A 21,789-nucleotide genomic window follows, 5' to 3' on the forward strand; every position below is an offset into this window, starting at 1 on the left:
TTTATACGGAAGGAGGTGTAGAACACCATTGTTATGGGACGAAGTTGGAGACCGCCAGTTGTTTGGACCAGATTTGATTAAAGAGTCTGAACGGAAAGTGAAGTTGATTCGCGATAGGCTCAAGGTAGCCCAGTCCAGGCAGAAGAGTTATGCGGATTCTAAACGCAAGGAGACAGTTCACGAAGTCGAAGACAGAGTTTACCTACGAGTATCACCACTTCGAGGAGTTAAGCGCTTTGGAGTTAAAGGAAAGTTAGCGCCACGTTTTGTAGGACCATACAAAGTTTTGGAGCGTATGGGAGAAGTTGCTTACAAGCTGGAATTGCCTGAAGGATTGTCAGGAGTTCATGATGTATTTCACGTTTCCCAGTTGAAGAAGTGCCACGCAGGGATGGCTGAGATACCACTGAGAGATACGGTGCCACTGGAAGCGATTCAGCTGGATAGTGACTTGACCTATGAGGAGAAACCAGTTAAGATTCTTGAGTATGCCAGCCGAGTCACCCGCAGCAAGGTTATCAAGTTTTGCAAAGTTCAGTGGAGTCACCATACCGAGGACGAAGCCACCTGGGAGTGAGAGGAAGATCTACGGAAGAACCACTCTCACCTATTTCCTAGCCAACCCGAATCTCGAGGGCGAGATTCCTCTTAAGGGGGTAGGTTTGTAACATCCCAAATTTTCAATTTGGAATGTTATACATTAGATCATCATTGCATAGCATATTTTATTGCATTTTGGCAAAATCCTCGAAAATCCTAAGCAACTCAAGGACCCTCGGAGAGAGTTGGGGATTTTTCGCGGTTTTCATATTTGATTTTTATCAAATAATGAAACGAGGATTTTTGGTTTTAATTATTTTTCTCTCCAAAAAATATTTCGTATTAAAATAAATGAGAGGAGAAAATATGACTTCTCCAAAATAATTGAAATATTAGAGGAAAAATATTAAAATCAAATATTTGATTTTATTCGGATTTTATTTGCAATTTTAATTGCATAACAAAAATTGCACGTTTTCAAAACTGCATTTTTGGGCCAAGAAAATGTTCATCTCGTTCTAATTATTTTAATTAGATGGTGAAAGTTTATTTTGGCATTTTTAGATTTTTATTTATTTTTCTAGGATTTTTTTTAGTTTCGGCGGAATTATATATAAAAAAATCCCGCGCCCGACTGGGCCGAGGACCAGCCGAGCCAGGCCGGCCCATCTCCCCGCGCCTCCGTCTCCCTCCTGGAGACCGGATCGAGCACGCGCCGCCGCCCGAGTCCAGCTCGAGGCCGCCACCCCCGCCGCCTTGCCCCCTCCCCCACGGCAGCCCCCTCCCCTTCTATAAGTACCCGCCGACCCCGCCGCTTCCCTCACCCCGTCCCGAACGCCGCCGCCGAAGGAGCCCGCCGGAGCCGCCCGAGCCGACGCCGCGAGACCGCCGACGCCGAACGCCGCCGCCGTTCCGCCGCCTCCCGTCGCCTCCCCGCACCTCGGCACCCTCTCCCGAGCCCGCCGGAGCCCCGTCCCGCCCCGCCGGAGTTACCTCGCCGAGGTATACCGAGCCGCCACCCCGAGTCCGGTTAAAAAAAACGATTTGGTTTATTTTGAAACCCTAGGTTTGTTTTTTTTATAGATCGGTTTATTTTTTATTCGGTTTAGTTAGTTAGTGAACGTTCGCCGGTCCGTTCGTTTTAACGGACGCGTTCACCATTTAGCCGCAGTTAACGAACGTCCGTTCGATTAGCTGTTCGTCAGTTTTCTTTTCTCGGATTTTCCGCGATTATTCCAGATCGCGATTTCCGATCTGTTTTTCGTTTTAGTTTATCTTTTCGCTCGTTTATCGGAATCAGGCGATTCAAGCGCCTAGAGTTTCGTCTCGAAATTCTCTTTCCATTTGACCAACTCAAACAAGTTTTTGCTACTGTAAAATTTGACTTAGATCCAGATTAGTAAACGAAGCCTGTTTCTTTCGCCGTTTGACTTTCGTTGCTTCATTTGATTTGATTCTTTTTGCAAACCGGAGTTCTTAAGTTGAACTTTCTGGTTAGATCTTTTATTTGAGTTTTGCTTGTGCATTAGAGGAGTGCTTATTGTTTGTTTGCTTGTTTGTTTGCGATCGAGTACTCGGAGTGCGCCGCTTGCTACTTCGAATCTCTAGGTTTCATGGATCATCAGCAAGGCAAGTAACACTTTGATCATACTTCTTTTACTACCCAGTTTTATTGCATTAGACCAATCCTCAAACATTGCATGATTAGGATCTAATGAAATTGTGGGTATTGTGAAGTAGTTGAGGTAGTACCTATTACCTGTTTATTATCAAACCTTTGGGAGTTACTTCTACGTTTGCTCATATTGCTATGCTATGCTAGTAGACGTGGATTGGGTTTGAGTGTTACCATGACAGATGTGAGATTGTTAATCAATGATTAACCTTAAGGTGGCAACTAAAACTCACATCTGGGTGGATTGAGGTACCTGGGTATTCCAGGATTGCCTGTTTTTCTTTTGGACCGCCACCAAGGTTCAAAGGGATCATGAGATTATTCATGTTAGAAACTTCCGTGTGCAGCCACAAGCTATTATGGGCTCTAGCATAGTTGAGTAGGTTACATGATCTCTTGAAGAGGTGGGCTAGCAGATGTAGGGGAAAGTAGGTGTAACTGTCCACCCGGAGTAAAGAGTTATTGTTTCTGAAAGACTGTGTCTCGGTCATCCGTTTCTCAAACATCATGTAGTGCGAGAATCAAGCGGAGGCGATCGAGTCTTGTGGGGAAAAGTGTACAAACCTCTGCAGAGTGTATAAACTAATCATGGTTAGCCGTGTCCCCGGTTATGGACATCTTGAGTATCTAGTACTTGGATTATCATGTGAATCTCATCATGTTACTTTAATTAATTTTGTTGGGTTTGATGATGATACTTAATTGGGATTGAGAATGCTGTCAACCATTCTCAATGTTTGACAACCACCATGATAGTTAAATAAAATTTATTCCTTTGCAGTAGGGAAAAATTGGCTTTTCGCAAAACTATAACCATAGAGCCTTCTACCAGCCATATATGCATGTAGTATAGCATTATTATGTTCATTACTCTCTATGTGTTACATTGCCAGCATATTCCATGTGCTGACCCGTTTTCGGGCTGCAACGTTTCATGTTGCAGACTTTTCAGACGACGAGTAAGGTGCCTTAGGTCGTGGTCTTATACTTAGTGATGCCGTTGGAGTTGATGGACTCACTTATCTTCCAAGTCTTCCGCTGTTATCATTTTTAGATGGCCTTAAGACATATTTGTCATACTTATTTCTCTCTTGAGATACTCGATGTAATAAGTGTGTGATTGCTACTCTGTTATAAATCCTCCAAGTACTGTGCGTGTCAGCATGACTGATCCAGGGATGACACTGGTGCGCGGTAGATCAGACTATTTGAGGTCTGGTCGCCACATGACTAAACCTCTCTCACGAGCAAAACATGATCAGCACCAAGACTCCATGGGTGTTAGAATATGTAATCTAGATTATTGACTCTAGTGCAAGTGGGAGACTGAAGGAAATATGCCCTAGAGGCAATAATAAAGTTGTTATTTATATTTCCTTATATCATGATAAATGTTTATTATTCATGCTAGAATTGTATTAACCGGAAACTTAGTACATGTGTGAATACATAGACAAACAGAGAGTCCCTAGTATGCCTATACTTGACTAGCTCGTTAATCAAAGATGGTTAAGTTTCCTAGCCATAGACATGTGTTGTCATTTGATGAACGGGATCACATCATTAGAGAATGATGTGATGGACAAGACCCATCTGTTAGCTTAGCACTATGATCATTTAGTTTATTGCTATTGCTTTCATCATCACTTATACATGTTCCTATGACTATGTGATTATGCAACTCCCGAATACCGGAGGAACACTTAGTGTGCTATCAAACGTCACAACGTAACTGGGTGATTATAAAGATGCTCTACAGGTGTCTCCGATGGTGTTTGTTGAGTTGGCATAGATCGAGATTAGGATTTTTCACTCCGAGTATCGAAGAGATATCTCTAGGCCCTCTCGGTAATGCACATCACTATGAGCCTTGCAAGCAATGTGACTAATGAGTTAGTTACGGGATGATGCATTACGGAACAAGTAAAGAGACCTGTCGGTAACGAGATTGAACTAGGTATGATGATACCAACGATCGAATCTTGGGCAAGTAACATACCGATGACAAAGGGAACAACGTATGTTGTTGTGCGGTTTGACCGATAAAGATCTTCGTAGAATATGTAGGAGCCAATATGAGCATCCAGGTTCCACTATTGCTTATTGACTGGAGATATGTCTCGGTCATGTCTACATAGTTCTCGAACCCGTAGGGTCCGCACGCGTAACATTCGATGACGATTTGTATTATGAGTTATGTGATTTGATGACCGAAGTTTGTTCGGAGTCCCGGATGAGATCACGGACATGACGAGGAGTCTCGAAATGTTCAAGAGGTAAAGATTCATATATTGGAAGGTTATATTTGGACACCAGAATGGTTTCGGGAAGTATCGGATAAGTTTCGGAGTACCGGGAGGTTACCGGAACCCCCCGGGGAAGTAATGGGCCTTATTGGGCCTTAGTGGAAAGGAGAGAAGGGCCACAAGGGGAGGCAACGCGCCCCCCATGGGCAGGTCCGAATTGGACTAGGTGTTGGGGATCGTAGCAGAAATTAAAATTTTCTACGCATCACCAAGATCAATCTATGGAGTTTACTAGCAACGAGAGGGGAGGAGTGCATCTACATACCCTTGTAGATCGCGAGCGGAAGCGTTCAAGAGAACGGGGTTGATGGAGTCGTACTCGTCGTGATCCAAATCACCGATGATCCAAGCGCCGAACGGACGGCACCTCCGCGTTCAACACACGTACGGAGCGGTGACGTCTCCCACGCCTTGATCCAGCAAGGAGGAGGGAGAGGTTGAGGAAGAAGGCTCCAACAGCAGCACGACGGCGTGGTGGTGGTGGAGTGACAGTTCTCCGGCAGGGCTTCGCCAAGCACACGCGGAGGAGGAGAGGTGTTGGGGAGGGGAGGGGCTGCGCCTTGGATGTGGTGCTGCAGCCCTCCCCTCACCCCTCTATTTATAGGGAGAAGGGGAAAGGGGGCCGGCCCCTCTAGATGAGATCTAGAGGGGGGCGGCGGCCAAGGGGGGAGGGAGCTTGCCCCCCAAGCAAGGGGGGCGCCCCCCCTTTAGGGTTCCCCCCAAACCCTAGGCGCATGAGCCCTAGGGGGGTTGGCGCCCAGCCCACTAAGGGCTGGTTCCCTTCCACCTACAGCCCATAAGGCCCTCCGGGGCAGGTGGACCCTCCCGGTGGACCCCCGGAACCCCTCCGGTGGTCCCGGTACAATACCGGTATACCCCCGAATATTTCCGGTGACCGTATGGTGACTTCCCATATATAAATCTTTACCTCCGGACCATTCCGGAACTCCTCGTGACGTCCGGGATCTCATCCGGGACTCCGAACAACATTCGGTAATCACATACAAACCTTCCTTATAACCCTAGCGTCATCGAACCTTAAGTGTGTAGACCCTACGAGTTCGGGAATCATGCAGACATGACCGAGACACCTCTCTAGCCAATAACCAACAGCGGGATCTGGATACCCATGTTGGCTCCCACATGTTCCACGATGATCTCATCGGATGAACCACGATGTCGGGGAAGCAATCCCGTATACAATTCCCTTTGTCAATCGGTACTTTACTTGCCCGAGATTCGATCGTCGGTATCCCAATACCTCATTCAATCTCGTTACCGGCAAGTCACTTTACTCGTTCCGTAATGCATGATCCCGTGACTAACTACTTAGTCACATTGAGCTCATTATGATGATGCAATACCGAGTGGGCCCAGAGATACCTCTCCGTCATACGGAGTGACAAATCCCAGTCTCGATCCGAGCCAACCCAACAGACACTTTCGGAGATACCTGTAGTGCACCTTTATAGCCACCCAGTTACGTTGTGACGTTTGGTACACCCAAAGCATTCCTACGGTATCTGGGAGTTGCACGATCTCATGGTCTAAGGAAATGATACTTGACATTAGAAAAGCTTTAGCAAACAAACTACACGATCTAGTGCTATGCTTAGGATTGGGCCTTGTCCATCACATCATTCTCCTAATGATGTGATCCCGTTATCAATGACATCCAATGTCCATGGTCAGGAAACCGTAACCATCTATTGATCAACGAGCTAGTCAACTAGAGGCTCACTAGGGACATGTTATGGTCTATGTATTCACACATGTATTACGATTTCCGAATAACACAATTAAAGCATGAACAATAGACAATTATCATGAACAAGGAAATATAATAATAACCATTTTATTATTGCCTCTAGGGCATATTTCCAACAGTCTCCCACTTGCACTAGAGTCAATAATCTAGTTACATTGTGATGAATCGTACACCCATAGAGTTCTGGTGTTGATCATGTTTCGCTCGTGGAAGAGGTTTAGTCAACGGATCTGCGACATTCAAATCCGTATGCACTTTACAAATATCTATGTCTCCATTTTGAACATTTTCACGAATGGAGTTGAAGTGACGCTTGATGTGCCTGGTCTTCTTGTGAAACCTGGGCTCCTTGGCAAGGGCAATAGCTCCAGTGTTGTCACAGAAGAGAGTCATCGGCCCCGATGCATTGGGAATAACTCCTCGGTCGGCAATGAACTCCTTCATCCAGATTGCTTCATGTGCTGCCTCCGAGGCTGCCATGTACTCTGCTTCACATGTAGATCCGGCCACGACGCTTTGCTTGCAACTGCACCAGCTGACTGCCCCACCATTCAAAATATACACGTATCCGGTTTGTGACTTAGAGTCATCCAGATCTGTGTCGAAGCTAGCATCGACGTAACTCTTTACAACGAGCTCTTTGTCACCTCCATAAACGAGAAACATATCCTTAGTTCTTTTCAGGTACTTCAGGATGTTCTTGACCGCTGTCCAGTGTTCCATGCCGTGATTACTTTGATACCTTCCTACCAAACTTACGGCAAGGTTTACATCAGGTCTGGTACACAGCATGGCATACATAATAGACCCTATGGACGAGGCATAGGGGACGACACTCATCTTTTCTCTATCTTCTGCCGTGGTCGGGCATTGAGCCGTGCTCAATCTCACACCTTGCAATACAGGCAAGAACCCCTTCTTGGACTTATCCATATTGAACTTCTTCAATATCTTGTCAAGGTATGTGCTTTGTGAAAGACCTATGAGGCGTCTCGATCTATCTCTATAGATCTTGATGCCTAATATGTAAGCAGCTTCTCCAAGGTCCTTCATTGAAAAACACTTATTCAAGTAGGCCTTTATACTTTCCAAGAATTCTATATCATTTCCCATCAATAGTATGTCATCCACATATAATAAGAGAAATGCTACAGAGCTCCCACTCACTTTCTTGTAAACACAGGCTTCTCCATAAGTCTGCGTAAACCCAAACGCTTTGATCATCTCATCAAAGCGAATGTTCCAACTCCGAGATGCCTGCACCAGCCAATAGATTGAGCGTTGGAGCTTGCATACGTTGTCAGCATTCTTAGGATCGACAAAACCTTCCGGCTGCATCATATACAATTCTTCCTTAAGGAAGCCGTTAAGGAATGCCGTTTTGACGTCCATTTGCCATATTTCATAATCGTAGAATGCGGCAATTGCTAACATGATTCGGACGGACTTCAGCTTCGCTACGGGTGAGAAGGTCTCATCGTAGTCAACTCCTTGAACTTGTCGATAACCCTTAGCGACAAGTCGAGCTTTATAGATGGTAACATTTCCATCCGCGTCTATCTTCTTCTTAAAGATCCATTTATTTTCTATCGCTCGCCGATCATCGGGCAAGACTGTCAAAGTCCATACTTTGTTTTCATACATGGATCCTATCTCGGATTGCATGGCTTCAAGCCATTTGTTGGGATCTGGACCCGCCATTGCTTCTTCATAGTTCGAAGGTTCACCGTTGTCCAACAACATGATTTCCAGGACAGGGTTGCCGTACCACTCTGGTGCGGAACATGTCCTTGTGGACCTATGAAGTTCAGTGGTAACTTGATCATGATCGTCATCATTAACTTCCTCTCTAGTCGGTGCAGGCACCACAGAAACATTTTCTTGTGCTGCGCTACTTTCTGGTTCGAGAGGGGTCATCTCATCATGTTCCACTTTCCTCCCACTTACTTCTTTCGAGAGAAACTCTTTCTCCAGAAAGGACCCGTTCTTGGCAACGAAGATCTTGACTTTGGATCTGAGGTAGAAGGTATACCCAATGGTTTCCTTAGGGTATCCTATGAAGACGCATTTTTCTGACTTGGGTTCAAGCTTTTCAGGTTGAAGTTTCTTGACATAAGCATCGCATCCCCAAACTTTAAGAAACGTCAGCTTAGGTTTCTTTCCAAACCATAATTCATACGGTGTCGTCTCAACGGATTTCGACGGAGCCCTATTTAAAGTGAATGCGGCAGTCTCTAAAGCATAACCCCAGAATGATAGCGGTAGATCGGTAAGAGACATCATAGATCGCACCATATCCAATAGAGTGCGATTACGACGTTCGGACACACCATTACGCTGAGGTGTTCCAGGCGGCGTGAGTTGTGAAACAATTCCACATTTCCTTAAGTGTGTGCCAAATTCGTGACTCAAATATTCCCCTCCATGATCTGATCGTAAGAACTTTATTTTCCTGTCACGTTGATTCTCAACCTCACTCTGAAATTCCTTGAACTTTTCAAAGGTCTCAGACTTGTGTTTCATTAAGTAGACATACCCATATCTACTCAAGTCATCAGTGAGGGTGACAACATAACGATAGCCACCGCGAGCCTCAACGCTCATTGGACCGCACACATCAGTATGTATGATTTCCAATAAGTTGGTTGCTCGCTCCACTGTTCCGGAGAACGGAGTCTTGGTCATTTTGCCCATGAGGCATGGTTCGCACGTGTCAAATGATTCATAATCAAGAGACTCCAAAAGTCCATCTGCATGGAGTTTCTTCATGCGTTTGACACCAATGTGACCAAGGCGGCAGTGCCACAAGTATGTGGGACTATCATTATCAACCTTACATTTCTTGGCATTCACACTATGAATATGTGTAACATCACGTTCGAGATTCATTAAGAATAAACCATTGACCAGCGGGGCATGACCATAAAACATATCTCTCGTATAAATAGAACAACCATTATTCTCGGATTTAAATGAGTAGCCATCTCGCATTAAACGAGATCCAGATACAATGTTCATGCTCAAAGCTGGCACTAAATAACAATTATTGAGGTTTAAAACTAGTCCCATAGGTAAATGTAGAGGTAGCGTGCCGACGGCGATCACATCGACCTTGGAACCATTCTCGACGCGCATCGTCACCTCGTCCTTCGCCAGTCTCCGCTTATTCCGCAGCTCCTGCTTTGAGTTACAAATATGAGCAACCGCACCGGTATCAAATACCCAGGAGCTACTACGAGCGCTGGTTAGGTACACATCTATAACATGTATATCACATATACCTTTGGTATTGCCGGCCTTCTTATCCGCTAAGTACTTGGGGCAGTTCCGCTTCCAGTGACCGTTTCCCTTGCAATAAAAGCACTCAGTCTCAGGCTTGGGTTCATTCTTTGTCTTCTTCCCGGCAGCTTGCTTACCGGGCGCGGCAACTCCCTTGCCTCTTTCTTGAAGTTCTTCTTACCCTTGCCTTTCTTGAACTTAGTGGTTTTATTCACCATCAACACTTGATGTTCCTTTTTGATCTCCACCTCCGCTGATTTCAGCATTGAATATACCTCAGGAATGGTCTTTTCCATCCCCTGCATATTGAAGTTCATCACAAAGCTCTTGTAGCTAGGTGGGAGCGACTGAAGGATTCTGTCAACGACCGCGTCATCCGGGAGATTAACTCCCAGCTGAGACAAGCGGTTGTGCAACCGAGACATTTTGAGTATGTGTTCGCTGACGGAACTATTCTCCTCCATCTTACAACTGTAGAACTTGTCGGAGACTTCATATCTCTCGACCCGGGCATGAGCTTGGAAAACCATTTTCAGCTCTTGGAACATCTCATATGCTCCGTGCTGCTCAAAACGCTTTTGGAGCCCCGGTTCTAAGCTGTAAAGCATGCCGCACTGAACCAGGCAGTAATCATCACTATGTGACTGCCAGGCGTTCAGAACGTCTTGAGTTGCTGGGAAAACAGGTGCATCACCTAGAGGTGCTTCAAGGACATATGCTTTCTTGGCAGCTATGAGGATAATCCTCAGGTTACGGACCCAGTCCGTGTAGTTGCTACCATCGTCTTTCAGCTTGGTTTTCTCTAGGAACGCGTTGAAGTTGAGGGCAACATTAGCGTGGGCCATTTTATCTACAAGACATATTGTAAAGGTTTTTTAGACTAAGTTCATGATAATTAAGTTCATCTAATCAAATTATTAACGAACTCCCACTCAGACAGACATCCCTCTAGTCATCTAAGTGATACATGATCCGAGTCAACTAGGCCGTGCCCGATCATCACGTGAGACGGACTAGTCATCATCGGTGAACATCTTCATGTTGATCGTATCTGCTATACGACTCATGTTCGACCTTTCGGTCTCTTGTGTTCCGAGGCCATGTCTGTACATGCTAGGCTCGTCAAGTCAACCTAAGTGTATTGCGTGTGTAAATCTGGCTTACACCCGTTGTATGCGAATGTTAGAACCTATCACACCCGATCATCACGTGGTGCTTCGGAACAACGAACCTTCGCAACGGTGCACAGTTAGGGGGAACACTTTCTTGAAATTTTAGCGAGGGATCATCTTATTTATGCTACTGTCGTTCTAAGCAAATAAGATGTAAAACATGATAAACATCACATGCAATCAAATAGTGACATGATATGGCCAATATCATTTTGCTCCTTTTGATCTCCATATTCGGGGCGCCATGTTCATCATCGTCACCGGCATGACACCATGATCTCTATCATCATGATCACCATCATCGTGTCTTCATGAAGTTGTCTCGCCAACCATTACTTCTACTACTATGGCTAACGGTTAGCAATAAAGTAAAGTAATTACATGACGTTCCAGTTGACACGCAGGTCATAAATAAATTAAGACAACTCCTATGGCTCCTGCCGGTTGTCATACTCATCGACATGCAAGTCGTGATTCCTATTACAAGAACATGATCAATCTCATACATCACATATATCATTCATCACATCCTTCTGGCCATATCACATCACATGACACTTGCTGCAAAAACAAGTTAGACGTCCTCTAATTGTTGTTGCAAACTTTTACGTGGCTGCTATAGGTTTCTAGCAAGAACGATTCTTACCTACACCAAAACCACAACGTGATATGCCAATTTCTATTTACCCTTCATAAGGACCCTTTTCATCGAATCCGATCCGACTAAAGTGGGAGAGACAGACACCCGCTAGCCACCTTATGCAACTAGTGCATGTCAGTCGGTGGAACCTGTCTCACGTAAGCGTACGTGTAAGGTCGGCCCGGGCCGCTTCATCCCATGATGCCGCCGAATCAAGATAAGACTAGTAACGGCAAGTAAATTGACAAAATCGACGCCCACAACAACTTGTGTTCTACTCGTGCATAGAAACTACGCATAGACCTAGCTCTGATACCACTGTTGGGGATCGTAGCAGAAATTAAAATTTTCAACGCATCACCAAGATCAATCTATGGAGTTTACTAGCAATGAGAGGGGAGGAGTGCATCTACATACCCTTGTAGATCGCGAGCGGAAGCGTTCAAGAGAACGGGGTTGATGGAGTCGTACTCGTCGTGATCCAAATCACCGATGATCCAAGCGCCGAACGGACGGCACCTCCGCGTTCAACACACGTACGGAGCGGTGATGTCTCCCACGCCTTGATCCAGCAAGGAGGAGGGAGAGGTTGAGGAATAAGGCTCCAACAGCAGCACGACGGCGTGGTGGTGGAGGAGTGACAATTCTCCGGCAGGGCTTCGCCAAGCACACGCGGAGGAGGAGAGGTGTTGGGGAGGGGAGGGGCTGCGCCTTGGATGTGGTGCTGCAGCCCTCCCCTCACCCCTCTATTTATAGGGAGAAGGGGAAAGGGGGCCGGCCCCTCTAGATGAGATCTAGAGGGGGGCGGCGGCCAAGGGGGGAGGGAGCTTGCCCCCCAAGCAAGGGGGGCGCCCCCCCTTTAGGGTTTCCCCCAAACCCTAGGCGCATGAGCCCTAGGGGGGTTGGCGCCTAGCCCACTAAGGGCTGGTTCCCTTCCACCTACAGCCCATAAGGCCCTCTGGGGCAGGTGGACCCTCCTGGTGGACCCCCGGAACCCCTCCGGTGGTCCCGGTACAATACCGGTATACCCCCGAATATTTCCGGTGACCGTATGGTGACTTCCCATATATAAATCTTTACCTCCGGACCATTCCGGAACTCCTCGTGACGTCCGGGATCTCATCCGGGACTCCGAACAACATTCGGTAATCACATACAAACCTTCCTTATAACCCTAGCGTCATCGAACCTTAAGTGTGTAGACCCTACGGGTTCGGGAATCATGCAGACATGACCGAGACACCTCTCTAGCCAATAACCAACAGCGGGATCTGGATACCCATGTTGGCTCCCACATGTTCCACGATGATCTCATCGGATGAACCACGATGTCGGGGATTCAAGCAATCCCGTATACAATTCCCTTTGTCAATCGGTACTTTACTTGCCCGAGATTCGATCGTCGGTATCCCAATACCTCGTTCAATCTCGTTACCGGCAAGTCACTTTACTTGTTCCGTAATGCATGATCCCGTGACTAACTACTTAGTCACATTGAGCTCATTATGATGATGCAATACCGAGTGGGCCCAGAGATACCTCTCCGTCATACGGAGTGACAATTCCCAGTCTCGATCCGAGCCAACCCAACAGACACTTTCGGAGATACCTGTAGTGCACCTTTATAGCCACCCAGTTACGTTGTGATGTTTGGTACACCCAAAGCATTCCTACGGTATCCGGGAGTTGCACGATCTCATGGTCTAAGGAAATGATACTTGACATTAGAAAAGCTTTAGCAAACGAACTACACGATGTGATCCCGTTATCCTAATGATGTGATCCCGTTATCAATGACATCCAATGTCCATGGTCAGGAAACCGTAACCATCTATTGATCAACGAGCTAGTCAACTAGAGGCTCACTAGGGACATGTTATGGTCTATGTATTCACACATGTATTACGATTTCCGGATAACACAATTAAAGCATGAACAATAGACAATTATCATGACCAAGGAAATATAATAATAACCATTTTATTATTGCCTCTAGGGCATATTTCCAACACTAGGAGGGGGCGGCGCCCCCCTCTTTCCTTCTCCCCTCCTCCCCCTTCCATCTCCCCATTGTTGGAATAGGGAAGGGGGGTTGAATCCTAGTTGGACCGGGAGTCCAAGTAGGACACCCCCCCTTGGCGCGCCCCCCTTGGGCCGGCCTCCTCTCCTCCCCCTTTATATACGTGGGAGGGGGGCACCCCAAAGGCACACCAAGTCTTCTCTTAGCCGTGTGCGGTGCCCCCCTCCACAGATACACATCTCGGTCATACCGTCGTAGTGCTTAGGCGAAGCCCTGCGCCGGTATCTTCATCATCACCGTCGCAATGCCATCGTGCTGACGAAACTCTCCCTCGGCCTCAACTGGATCAAGAGTACGAGGGACGTCATTGAGCTGAACGTGTGCTGAACACGGAGGTGCCGTACTTCGGTGCTTGGATCGGTTGGATCGTGAAGACGTTCGACTACATCAACCGCGTTACTAAACGCTTCCGCTTTCGGTCTACGAGGGTACGTGGACACACTCTCCCCGCTCGTTGCTATGCTTCTCCTAGATAGATCTTGCGTGATCGTAGATTTTTTTTTTGAAATACTACGTTCCCCAACAGAATCTTGCGCCAGAAATTCGCAGACATTCCATAAAAGATCTCCGTATAATTTTATCGCGTTTGGACTACATTTGATATGGATTTTCCGCAAAAAAATATGCAACAAACAGGAACTGACATTAGGCACTAGATTAATATGTTAGTCCAAGAAAATCATATAAATTGCTGCTAAAGGTATGTGGAAGTAGTAGGATAATGGCAATGAAACAATAAAAAATTATGGATATAACAGAGACGTGTCACATTGCATGGTGTAGACGGAAGAGTTCTTAGTGGGTTTGGGCGGCTATCATTCCAGCCAAGTTGCCTTCGGCCATGAGATGCAATCTATGGACGACGGCTTGATGCAGAGGGTATGGTTGTGTATCGGCGGTTGTGGGATTTCTAGCCAAACGCATGTAGCTGCTATGATCATGAAAAAGTGATGGCAACAAGACAACACATGATTGACTCCAATTTGGTGGTGCTCCTCGAGTACCCGGTCTCGAGCTCCGGGGTGAAAATCATAGGTCTGATCCGAGTTGGTTATACGTGGCAGTGGCAATGTTCTTGCGTCGTTACCTTGTCGAAGACATTGCTTGAATATACTTTGACTTTTTTTCGTAAGGCATCGGATGTGAAACTGTTCAGGCTAGTGTGTTCCTGCCGAATTTATAATAGAGGTGCATCTGATACATCACACCTGCCCATTTCGAATAGGTTCATCACATACGCACATGGCTATACGGATGAGCGTGAAACATTACCAGTATCGTCACATAAAACAATTAATGAAAAAGCAATACATGGTAAATAGGTCTCACTTGAGACAAGATCCAAAATACATCCAAGTCACATTACAGTACATCCATTACATAGCGGAAACATGGCGAGTCTGAGTACATGCAACAACTCGAATGCCTAGAGAGGCTAGAACGTAAAAGCAAACCGTTCCCCATTCCAGAGGTCTTGGTCTGCTCCTCAGGATCTCCTATCTACTCGTCATCGTAGTAATCCACGTAGTATACACCGAAAGTGTCATCGTAGCAGTAATCCTCTGCATTTTGTGGTTATGGCAAGGGTGAATAGATGACATACTCAGAAAGGCTCACATGGATTTATACTACTGATGCAACATGCTTCGAAGGAAAAGGATATCGGTTAAGCGGTGCAAGCACCTAAGCATTCTACAGAGACACGCTGCAACTTGCGTTTGTAGAGAAGAAGAGGGAGCACATAACAACAAAGAAAACGAGCATCGTCTACTCTATGCACCCACCTAGGCGAACATAACACTACCTTAGTCTTCCCCTCGCATCCCCACGAGGAAGAACCCACAAGGCACTACAGGGTTAAGCAAGTTTTAATTATTAAGGTCAAAGTTGTACCATGATCAAGTTTTTACGACCGAGCATTGACCAGGCCGTCTACCCGGTCAGTTTGGGGAGCACAACTATGGCAGCTAGGTGGTGGCTATAATTCAAAATAGTGCACAAGCTCGTTTACACATAGTGAACAGTAATTTCAAAAATAAATAATTAAACAAAATTTTAAAAACTTGAAAATTTTAGGCATCGAGGATGCTTCATGTGTGCAAGATGCGTGCAAATTTTTGTGGCGTTTGAACATCTGAGGAGTGCGTAACAAAAATAAAATAAAATCCGCTCTGAATACTGTTCCTTTTCATAGATTCTCGTACACCGAGCTGCTCAAATGTCCAAATACCACAAAATTTTGCAAGTACCTAGCGCACACGAGCATCCTCAATGCCTAAAATTTTCATTATTTATGACTTTTTTTTACTATTTTTGAATTTATTGTTCACCACCGGGTGTAGATGATCCTGGATGCAGAATCGCCGCTCTCATGTGGTGGATCCTATATGCCAACAAATAGTAGTGGCTTCGTTGAGAGCAAGCCTACCGACTCTTCTAGTTGGGTTGACCCATTTTTAGGCTTCACTATTTCTTCACTTGGGGGTCTTGGTTCGGGAACCTATTAGAGCGACTCTAGCAGACCCCGCATCCTCCCGGCCCGCAAAACGTGTTTGCAGTTCACGCAAAAACGCCTTTGCGGAATATCTTTTTTACGGGTCGGCTTTGCGGCGTCTGATCTGGCGCAGCTCCTCCCGGCCCGCAAAACTTAGATTTGCAACTTAAATTGATCTAGCATAATGCATTTCTTTGCTTTTGCAACAACATTAGATACAAAAGACATCACCAAATCTTTGCTAGAATAGCAAAACCAAAGAAAACAAGAACCACAAGTATGCATTTCAGAAGATTTCCAACTTCCATAACTGCTCCCACAAGTTGGACTAATATCTTCTCCATGCATTCATTGTTGATCTGCGGATTCTTGATTTTGCATTCTTCTTTCTTCATCTTTGGTTCGAAAGAAGTAGATCTTGCTTCCCCTCTAGTTGCACATGCAGCCGCATCATTGCCTTTGATTGTACTAAGGAGTGCACTAACATCTATTAAGTTTCTTCCTATCAACAAATCAATGTATTGGCGTTCCCAAAACCCAAATGAGCATCCATCGTCCTACACAAAAGAATGAGCAAGCTCGAAGTGAGCTACCGCAATTGAACTAAAGAATGAGCTATGAAATGAGCTACCGCAAGTGCACGTACCCTGTCGTTTTCGCATTTGAAGAACACCCATCCGGGGTGCTTCAGCGTGCCCGAAGTGAGCCACAGCACTTTCTGCGTGCAGTCGTCGCACTCTATGAGCGGCATCGGCAAGCCACAAAGACGCTGCGCGAGCGCCGAGCCCGGTGGATGGCCGGACGAATCCATGCCCGCAAACCTTCGGCGGCGGCGGGCAGACGAACCCGTACCTGCATGCGGCGATGCGCCCTTGCCTGGGCTGCGGGAGAGGCTCCCCGATCACTCCATCGCTTGGGGTAGCAACCGGCGGCCGGAAAAAGCCAAATCCGGTGGCCCGCGATGAAGTGCCGCAAATCTGCAAATCCGGTGGCCCGCCGACGCAGGGGGGAAGGGAGGGGAGGCCTCGTGCGCGTGGCGGCCTTCTGGCGTGCTCCTGCCGGCTGCTTTCGCCGGAATCTTGGGCGGCGGCCAGCGGCGGCGCGAGGGGGGAGAGGAGAGGTGGTTGGTGGGGAAAGCGCGGGATGAAATGTCCCCCCACCAACCGCTTCCGCTTATATGCAGGGCACCGCAGCCGCGAGGGGGAAACCCACGTTTTCCCGGGTTGAGGTCGGGATTTTGCCGCGCCCCCTAAAATTTTTTGCGGGCCGGGGCGGGATGCGGGGTCTGATCGGGCTAGTTTTTCCGCCCCGACCCGCATTTTGGCGGTTATTTTACGGGTTGGGGCGGGATGCGGGGTCTGCTAGAGTTGCTCTTAGAGGTTTCTTACCGGTTTTGTAAACATTCTAGGAGGTCTCTGAACTTATTTTTTGTTTTATTTATTGGGTTTATTTTCTTTTTTCATTTATTTTTCTTCTATTTTTGTGTATTATAAAAAAATTCAGAGTGTATTACAAAAATGTTCATCATATATTTGAAATGCTCACCATATATTATAAAAAAGTCATCTTGCATTAAATGTTCATCTTATATTAAGAAAACGTTCAACTTATATTAGAAACATGTTCAGCGTGTATTAAAAAATTGTTCAGCATATATTGCAAAGAAGTTCACTGTATTTAAAGAAAAGTTTACATATATCACAATAAAAATGCGTGTACAATTTTTTTCGCCGTATATTAAAAAAATTGTTCAACATATATTACAAAAATGTTCAAAATAAAAGCTGACAAAAAAAAGGGAGCTACAATGAACCAGATGCTACAGTGCTGCATCCCTACTGTGTCGGTCCACTATGGTGTATCGGGTGCTACAGTGAACCGGTCAGCCACAGTGCCTTTCATTCGCTAATGTGCCAGTTTCTATGGACGTGGAGTTTCTGAGCCCTAGCTAAAATGAGCTCGGTGAAAAGTAAAATCCGGAAAAATTGATTTATTTTTTATAAAAAATTACAGATTTCTTTGGTACGGACATTGCCTGAATCTTTATGTCAAAAAATCATCTTTAAATTATATTTTTGAAAGCCGTGGGAAAAAATATTTGATGCTCCAAAAATGGTATTTTTCGAAAGCATTTTGGAGTGCTGGTTTTGTTTTTTACGACTTACACAAATGGCTTTTCAAGATGAAATTTTGCGAGCACGTCAAACTTTTGTCAATGTTTGGAAAAAAAATAGATTTCTTTGAATTTGTTTTCATTTTTTTAGTTTACTGTTCATCCTGAGCTCAAATGAGCCCGGGAGCAGAAGATGACTTTTGGGTTTCTATTCGCTACATCCAAAATGACCGTCCCAGTTGGTAGGCTCGACAATTTATTTTACCCCGTCAAAAAAGAAAAGAGGGGTGCCAAAGGATTTTATTTTACCCCGTCAAAAAAGAAAAGAGGGGTGCCGAAGGATGTGAACGTGCTAGCTTTTTTCCTTCTTCCTTGCATGTTTTTCATTTGCACAATGTAGTTTCAAGGAGTCAGCTCATTGTAATGATTATATATATATATATATATATATTTTCAAATGATTAGTTGCTGTTTTTACATAAATGTAGTCAAACTTTGAAAAATATGACTTAACACAATTCTAATATGCGAAGTAAAAAACGAAAGGAAATACAACGATACGACTCACGGTTTGCAGCCAGGGAGAACCGGCTATGCCATTTGAAAAACGATACGACTCACGATGCTTGTGTATGTGGGATGGCCGTGTATGTGAGGGACTTTAATTGTACTGTGATAAAAAAACTGTACTACGAGTACCTGGTTTTTTTAGAAGCGAGTGTTCTTTTCTCTGAACGCTGAGGGGACCGGCAGATCGACCTCCAATCACTCCTGGCCCAAATCACTGTAACACAAGCAGCCCACATTTCTCTCTAAAAAAACCTACTATGCCAACATCTCCGCCACGTCACCGATCCGCACCACCAGCCTCCCGCCGCATCCAACCTTCTGATCGCAATCCAACAGCCCAACTCTACCGTCACACGGATCGACCCAGCAGAGAGCAGACACCTCCCGCCTCCAACCCCCCAAAATTTCGGGGCTTCCCTCCCAACTCCGCCCCATATAAACCCGTCAACTCCGATTCCCCAATCCATCCCAAGCTTCAACATCCACACCACTCCCTTCTTCTCCCAGATCCATCGACGATGTCCGGGCGCGGCAAGGGCGGCAAGGGGCTGGGAAAGGGCGGCGCCAAGCGCCACCGGAAGGTCCTCCGCGACAACATCCAGGGTATCACCAAGCCGGCGATCCGGAGGCTGGCCAGGAGGGGCGGCGTGAAGCGCATCTCCGGCCTCATCTACGAGGAGACCCGTGGCGTCCTCAAGATCTTCCTCGAGAACGTCATCCGCGACGCCGTCACCTACACCGAGCACGCCCGCCGCAAGACCGTCACCGCCATGGACGTCGTCTACGCGCTCAAGCGCCAGGGCCGCACCCTCTACGGCTTCGGAGGCTAGATTCGTCTAGTGGAGCAACTTCCTCGTTTGCTCTGTGTGACATGTATCGTGCTAGATGGGATTTACTGCTTTGGCGTGCGTCGTTGTGTTCTGTCTTGGGTTCAGTAGGCTGTGTAATACCTGTTCAATGCAATCAGTTCGATTCTGAATCCTGACGAAATGCTTCACTGTTGAATTGTGATTTGTTTTCTCTGAGACCGACTGATTTGATCTGCTTGGACAGTACAGCTGCAGTGAATCAGTCTTTTATTTCTTAACACTCGTTTCTTCCCAGATTAGATTGTACTGCTCTACTGAATCTGGCTTTCATTTGTTCAAGTATTTGGCGCTAGTTGCTTCTCAGTTTAGATCCCATATCTGTACTGAATCATCCTTCTATCTGACACTCGTTGCAATCTGTAGAAGAGATGGAATTCGTCCGCTCAGGTCCAGTGTTTTGGTTTGGCATCACTATGGAATGAACTTCGAATATTTCTGTTGCTTTCAGTGGTATGAATACTCATAAATATGGCTTCTGTTCCTGAACGCTACATCAATCCTCTGGAGCTACTGTCAGCGTTGATATGGTACTGAGGCTCTTCACTAAACATATTTCTTTGTCCTAATTGTACTGTTCCTTCGAGGAATGAGCAGTAGAGATTTTTATATTCTTCTCTTCAAAATCTTGTTCCTCACTGTGATATACAGTGCAACCAAGTCATAGGTTGTTTCTATGTTCTTTTTGAGAAACTTTGTAGCGATATTGGTCATTCTATAGAGCAGGAATTGTGTGACTCGGTTCCTTAGATCTTCACTGATCAAGCTACACAAATGCAGTAGGTGATAAACTTTTTTATGTATGTATTTCATGTCACCTAGAGAAGGCAATAAAACATGTCATGCAATGGATTATCTCTGGGTTTTCGTTATCGAGAGTAGCGTTACGAAGCTTGGGTGCATCTGCACCTGCGTGTACAGTAAATTAAAAAAAATCAACCAAACTTTAAAAAGTCTGAAGTTTATACACATGAAAGATAAGAGATTTTTCTAGGTGTTTGCAAATTTTGGCGTTGAGACGACATCCGTGGAACTCAATTCAATTTTTTTTAAGCTCCATAAATGTCCAAAGCTGCAAAAAAATTCAAGCTCCAATTTTGCCTTTTCTTTGTAGCGAGATTCTCGTGTGCCATGTCAGCATAAAAATTTGCAAGCACCTAAAAGAGTCTTTCATCTTAGATGTGTAATTTTTTCAAATTGGTTTAGTATTTACTTGTTTTTACTGTTCATTCTGGAGCATTATCCATCTCACAATGCATTTTTATTTGTTGGTCTTTTGGACCGCTGTCAAGCCGTGCTATGAGATATTCTATGTCAGAACAATGAAGCATACATTGTTATGGTACATGGAGCGTTGGACTTATTTAACTCACCGTAAACTGTAAGAAACCCTTCATATTGCAAATAAATAAGATATCAGTTGGGTGCTCACTTATCACTTGGTACGCTTTACCTCACATCATATGGCCATATCTCCGTATTTTATTTTTGTCAGTGGTACACGAATTTCTACATTTGAGTACAGGCAAATACATGTCTCTTTTGAAGTCACTACAAGCCAACTAGTATAATAGAATTGTTACAATGGTTTTACAAAGCTTAATTGGATATTGAGGACATTAATGCCATCATGGTGCTAAGTCTTTTGTAAGTTTGCACCAAATTATATCCGTTCAACGCAAATATAAGTATTCCATTGGATCTTTAATTGCCATCTTCATTTTTCATTAAATCACACATTTCCTTGAAGCTACTTGTAGTAGGCAAAAAATTCCACAGAGCGCGTGGGGTATCCTCTAGTAGTAGTGAACACCCCCAAAATCGGAGAAATTACCAAACCTATGCGGTTTGGTTTATGTAGTTATTGTTGATGCTGCAAATATATTTGAAATTTCCGTGAGAATTTGAATAACATATTGCAAAAAAAGAGAATATCATTTGTTCATATTATATCTGTGCATATGAGAGGTAAATCCCAATACTTATACATAAGACAAGAGATGGACCGAATATATTAGTATATTCCATCTCTCCAACCAAATACTAACTTGTACTTCTTTCGTTTCAAATTATAAGATGTTCTAACTTTTATTTTGAATCGGATATATATAGACACATTTTAGTGTGTTTGTTCACTAATTTTCGTCCGTATGTACTCCATATTGAAATATCCAAAACGTCTTATAAGTCAAAGGAAACGGAGGTGATACTAATCATTTGTTTAATCTAATTTGTCCCAGCCAAACATATGAATAGAACCAAGGTCCCCATCTTCCCCATGCGTTG

The 21,789-nt window shown here is 45.2% G+C and overlaps 1 protein-coding gene across 1 annotated transcript; it reads left to right on the forward strand.

Moving 5' to 3' along the window:
• The first annotated feature begins 19,087 nt into the window (after positions 1–19,087).
• LOC141041753 (histone H4) lies at positions 19,088–19,642 on the forward strand. The gene has a single exon (XM_073508948.1). It carries the CDS (start codon positions 19,156–19,158, stop codon positions 19,465–19,467), a length of 312 nt encoding a protein of 103 aa, XP_073365049.1. The 5' UTR covers positions 19,088–19,155; the 3' UTR covers positions 19,468–19,642.
• The last annotated feature ends 2,147 nt before the right edge of the window (positions 19,643–21,789 follow it).

Source organism: Aegilops tauschii, chromosome 2 (assembly GCF_002575655.3).
Source record: "Aegilops tauschii subsp. strangulata cultivar AL8/78 chromosome 2, Aet v6.0, whole genome shotgun sequence".
In the NCBI taxonomy this organism is placed as follows: Eukaryota; Viridiplantae; Streptophyta; class Magnoliopsida; order Poales; family Poaceae; genus Aegilops; species Aegilops tauschii.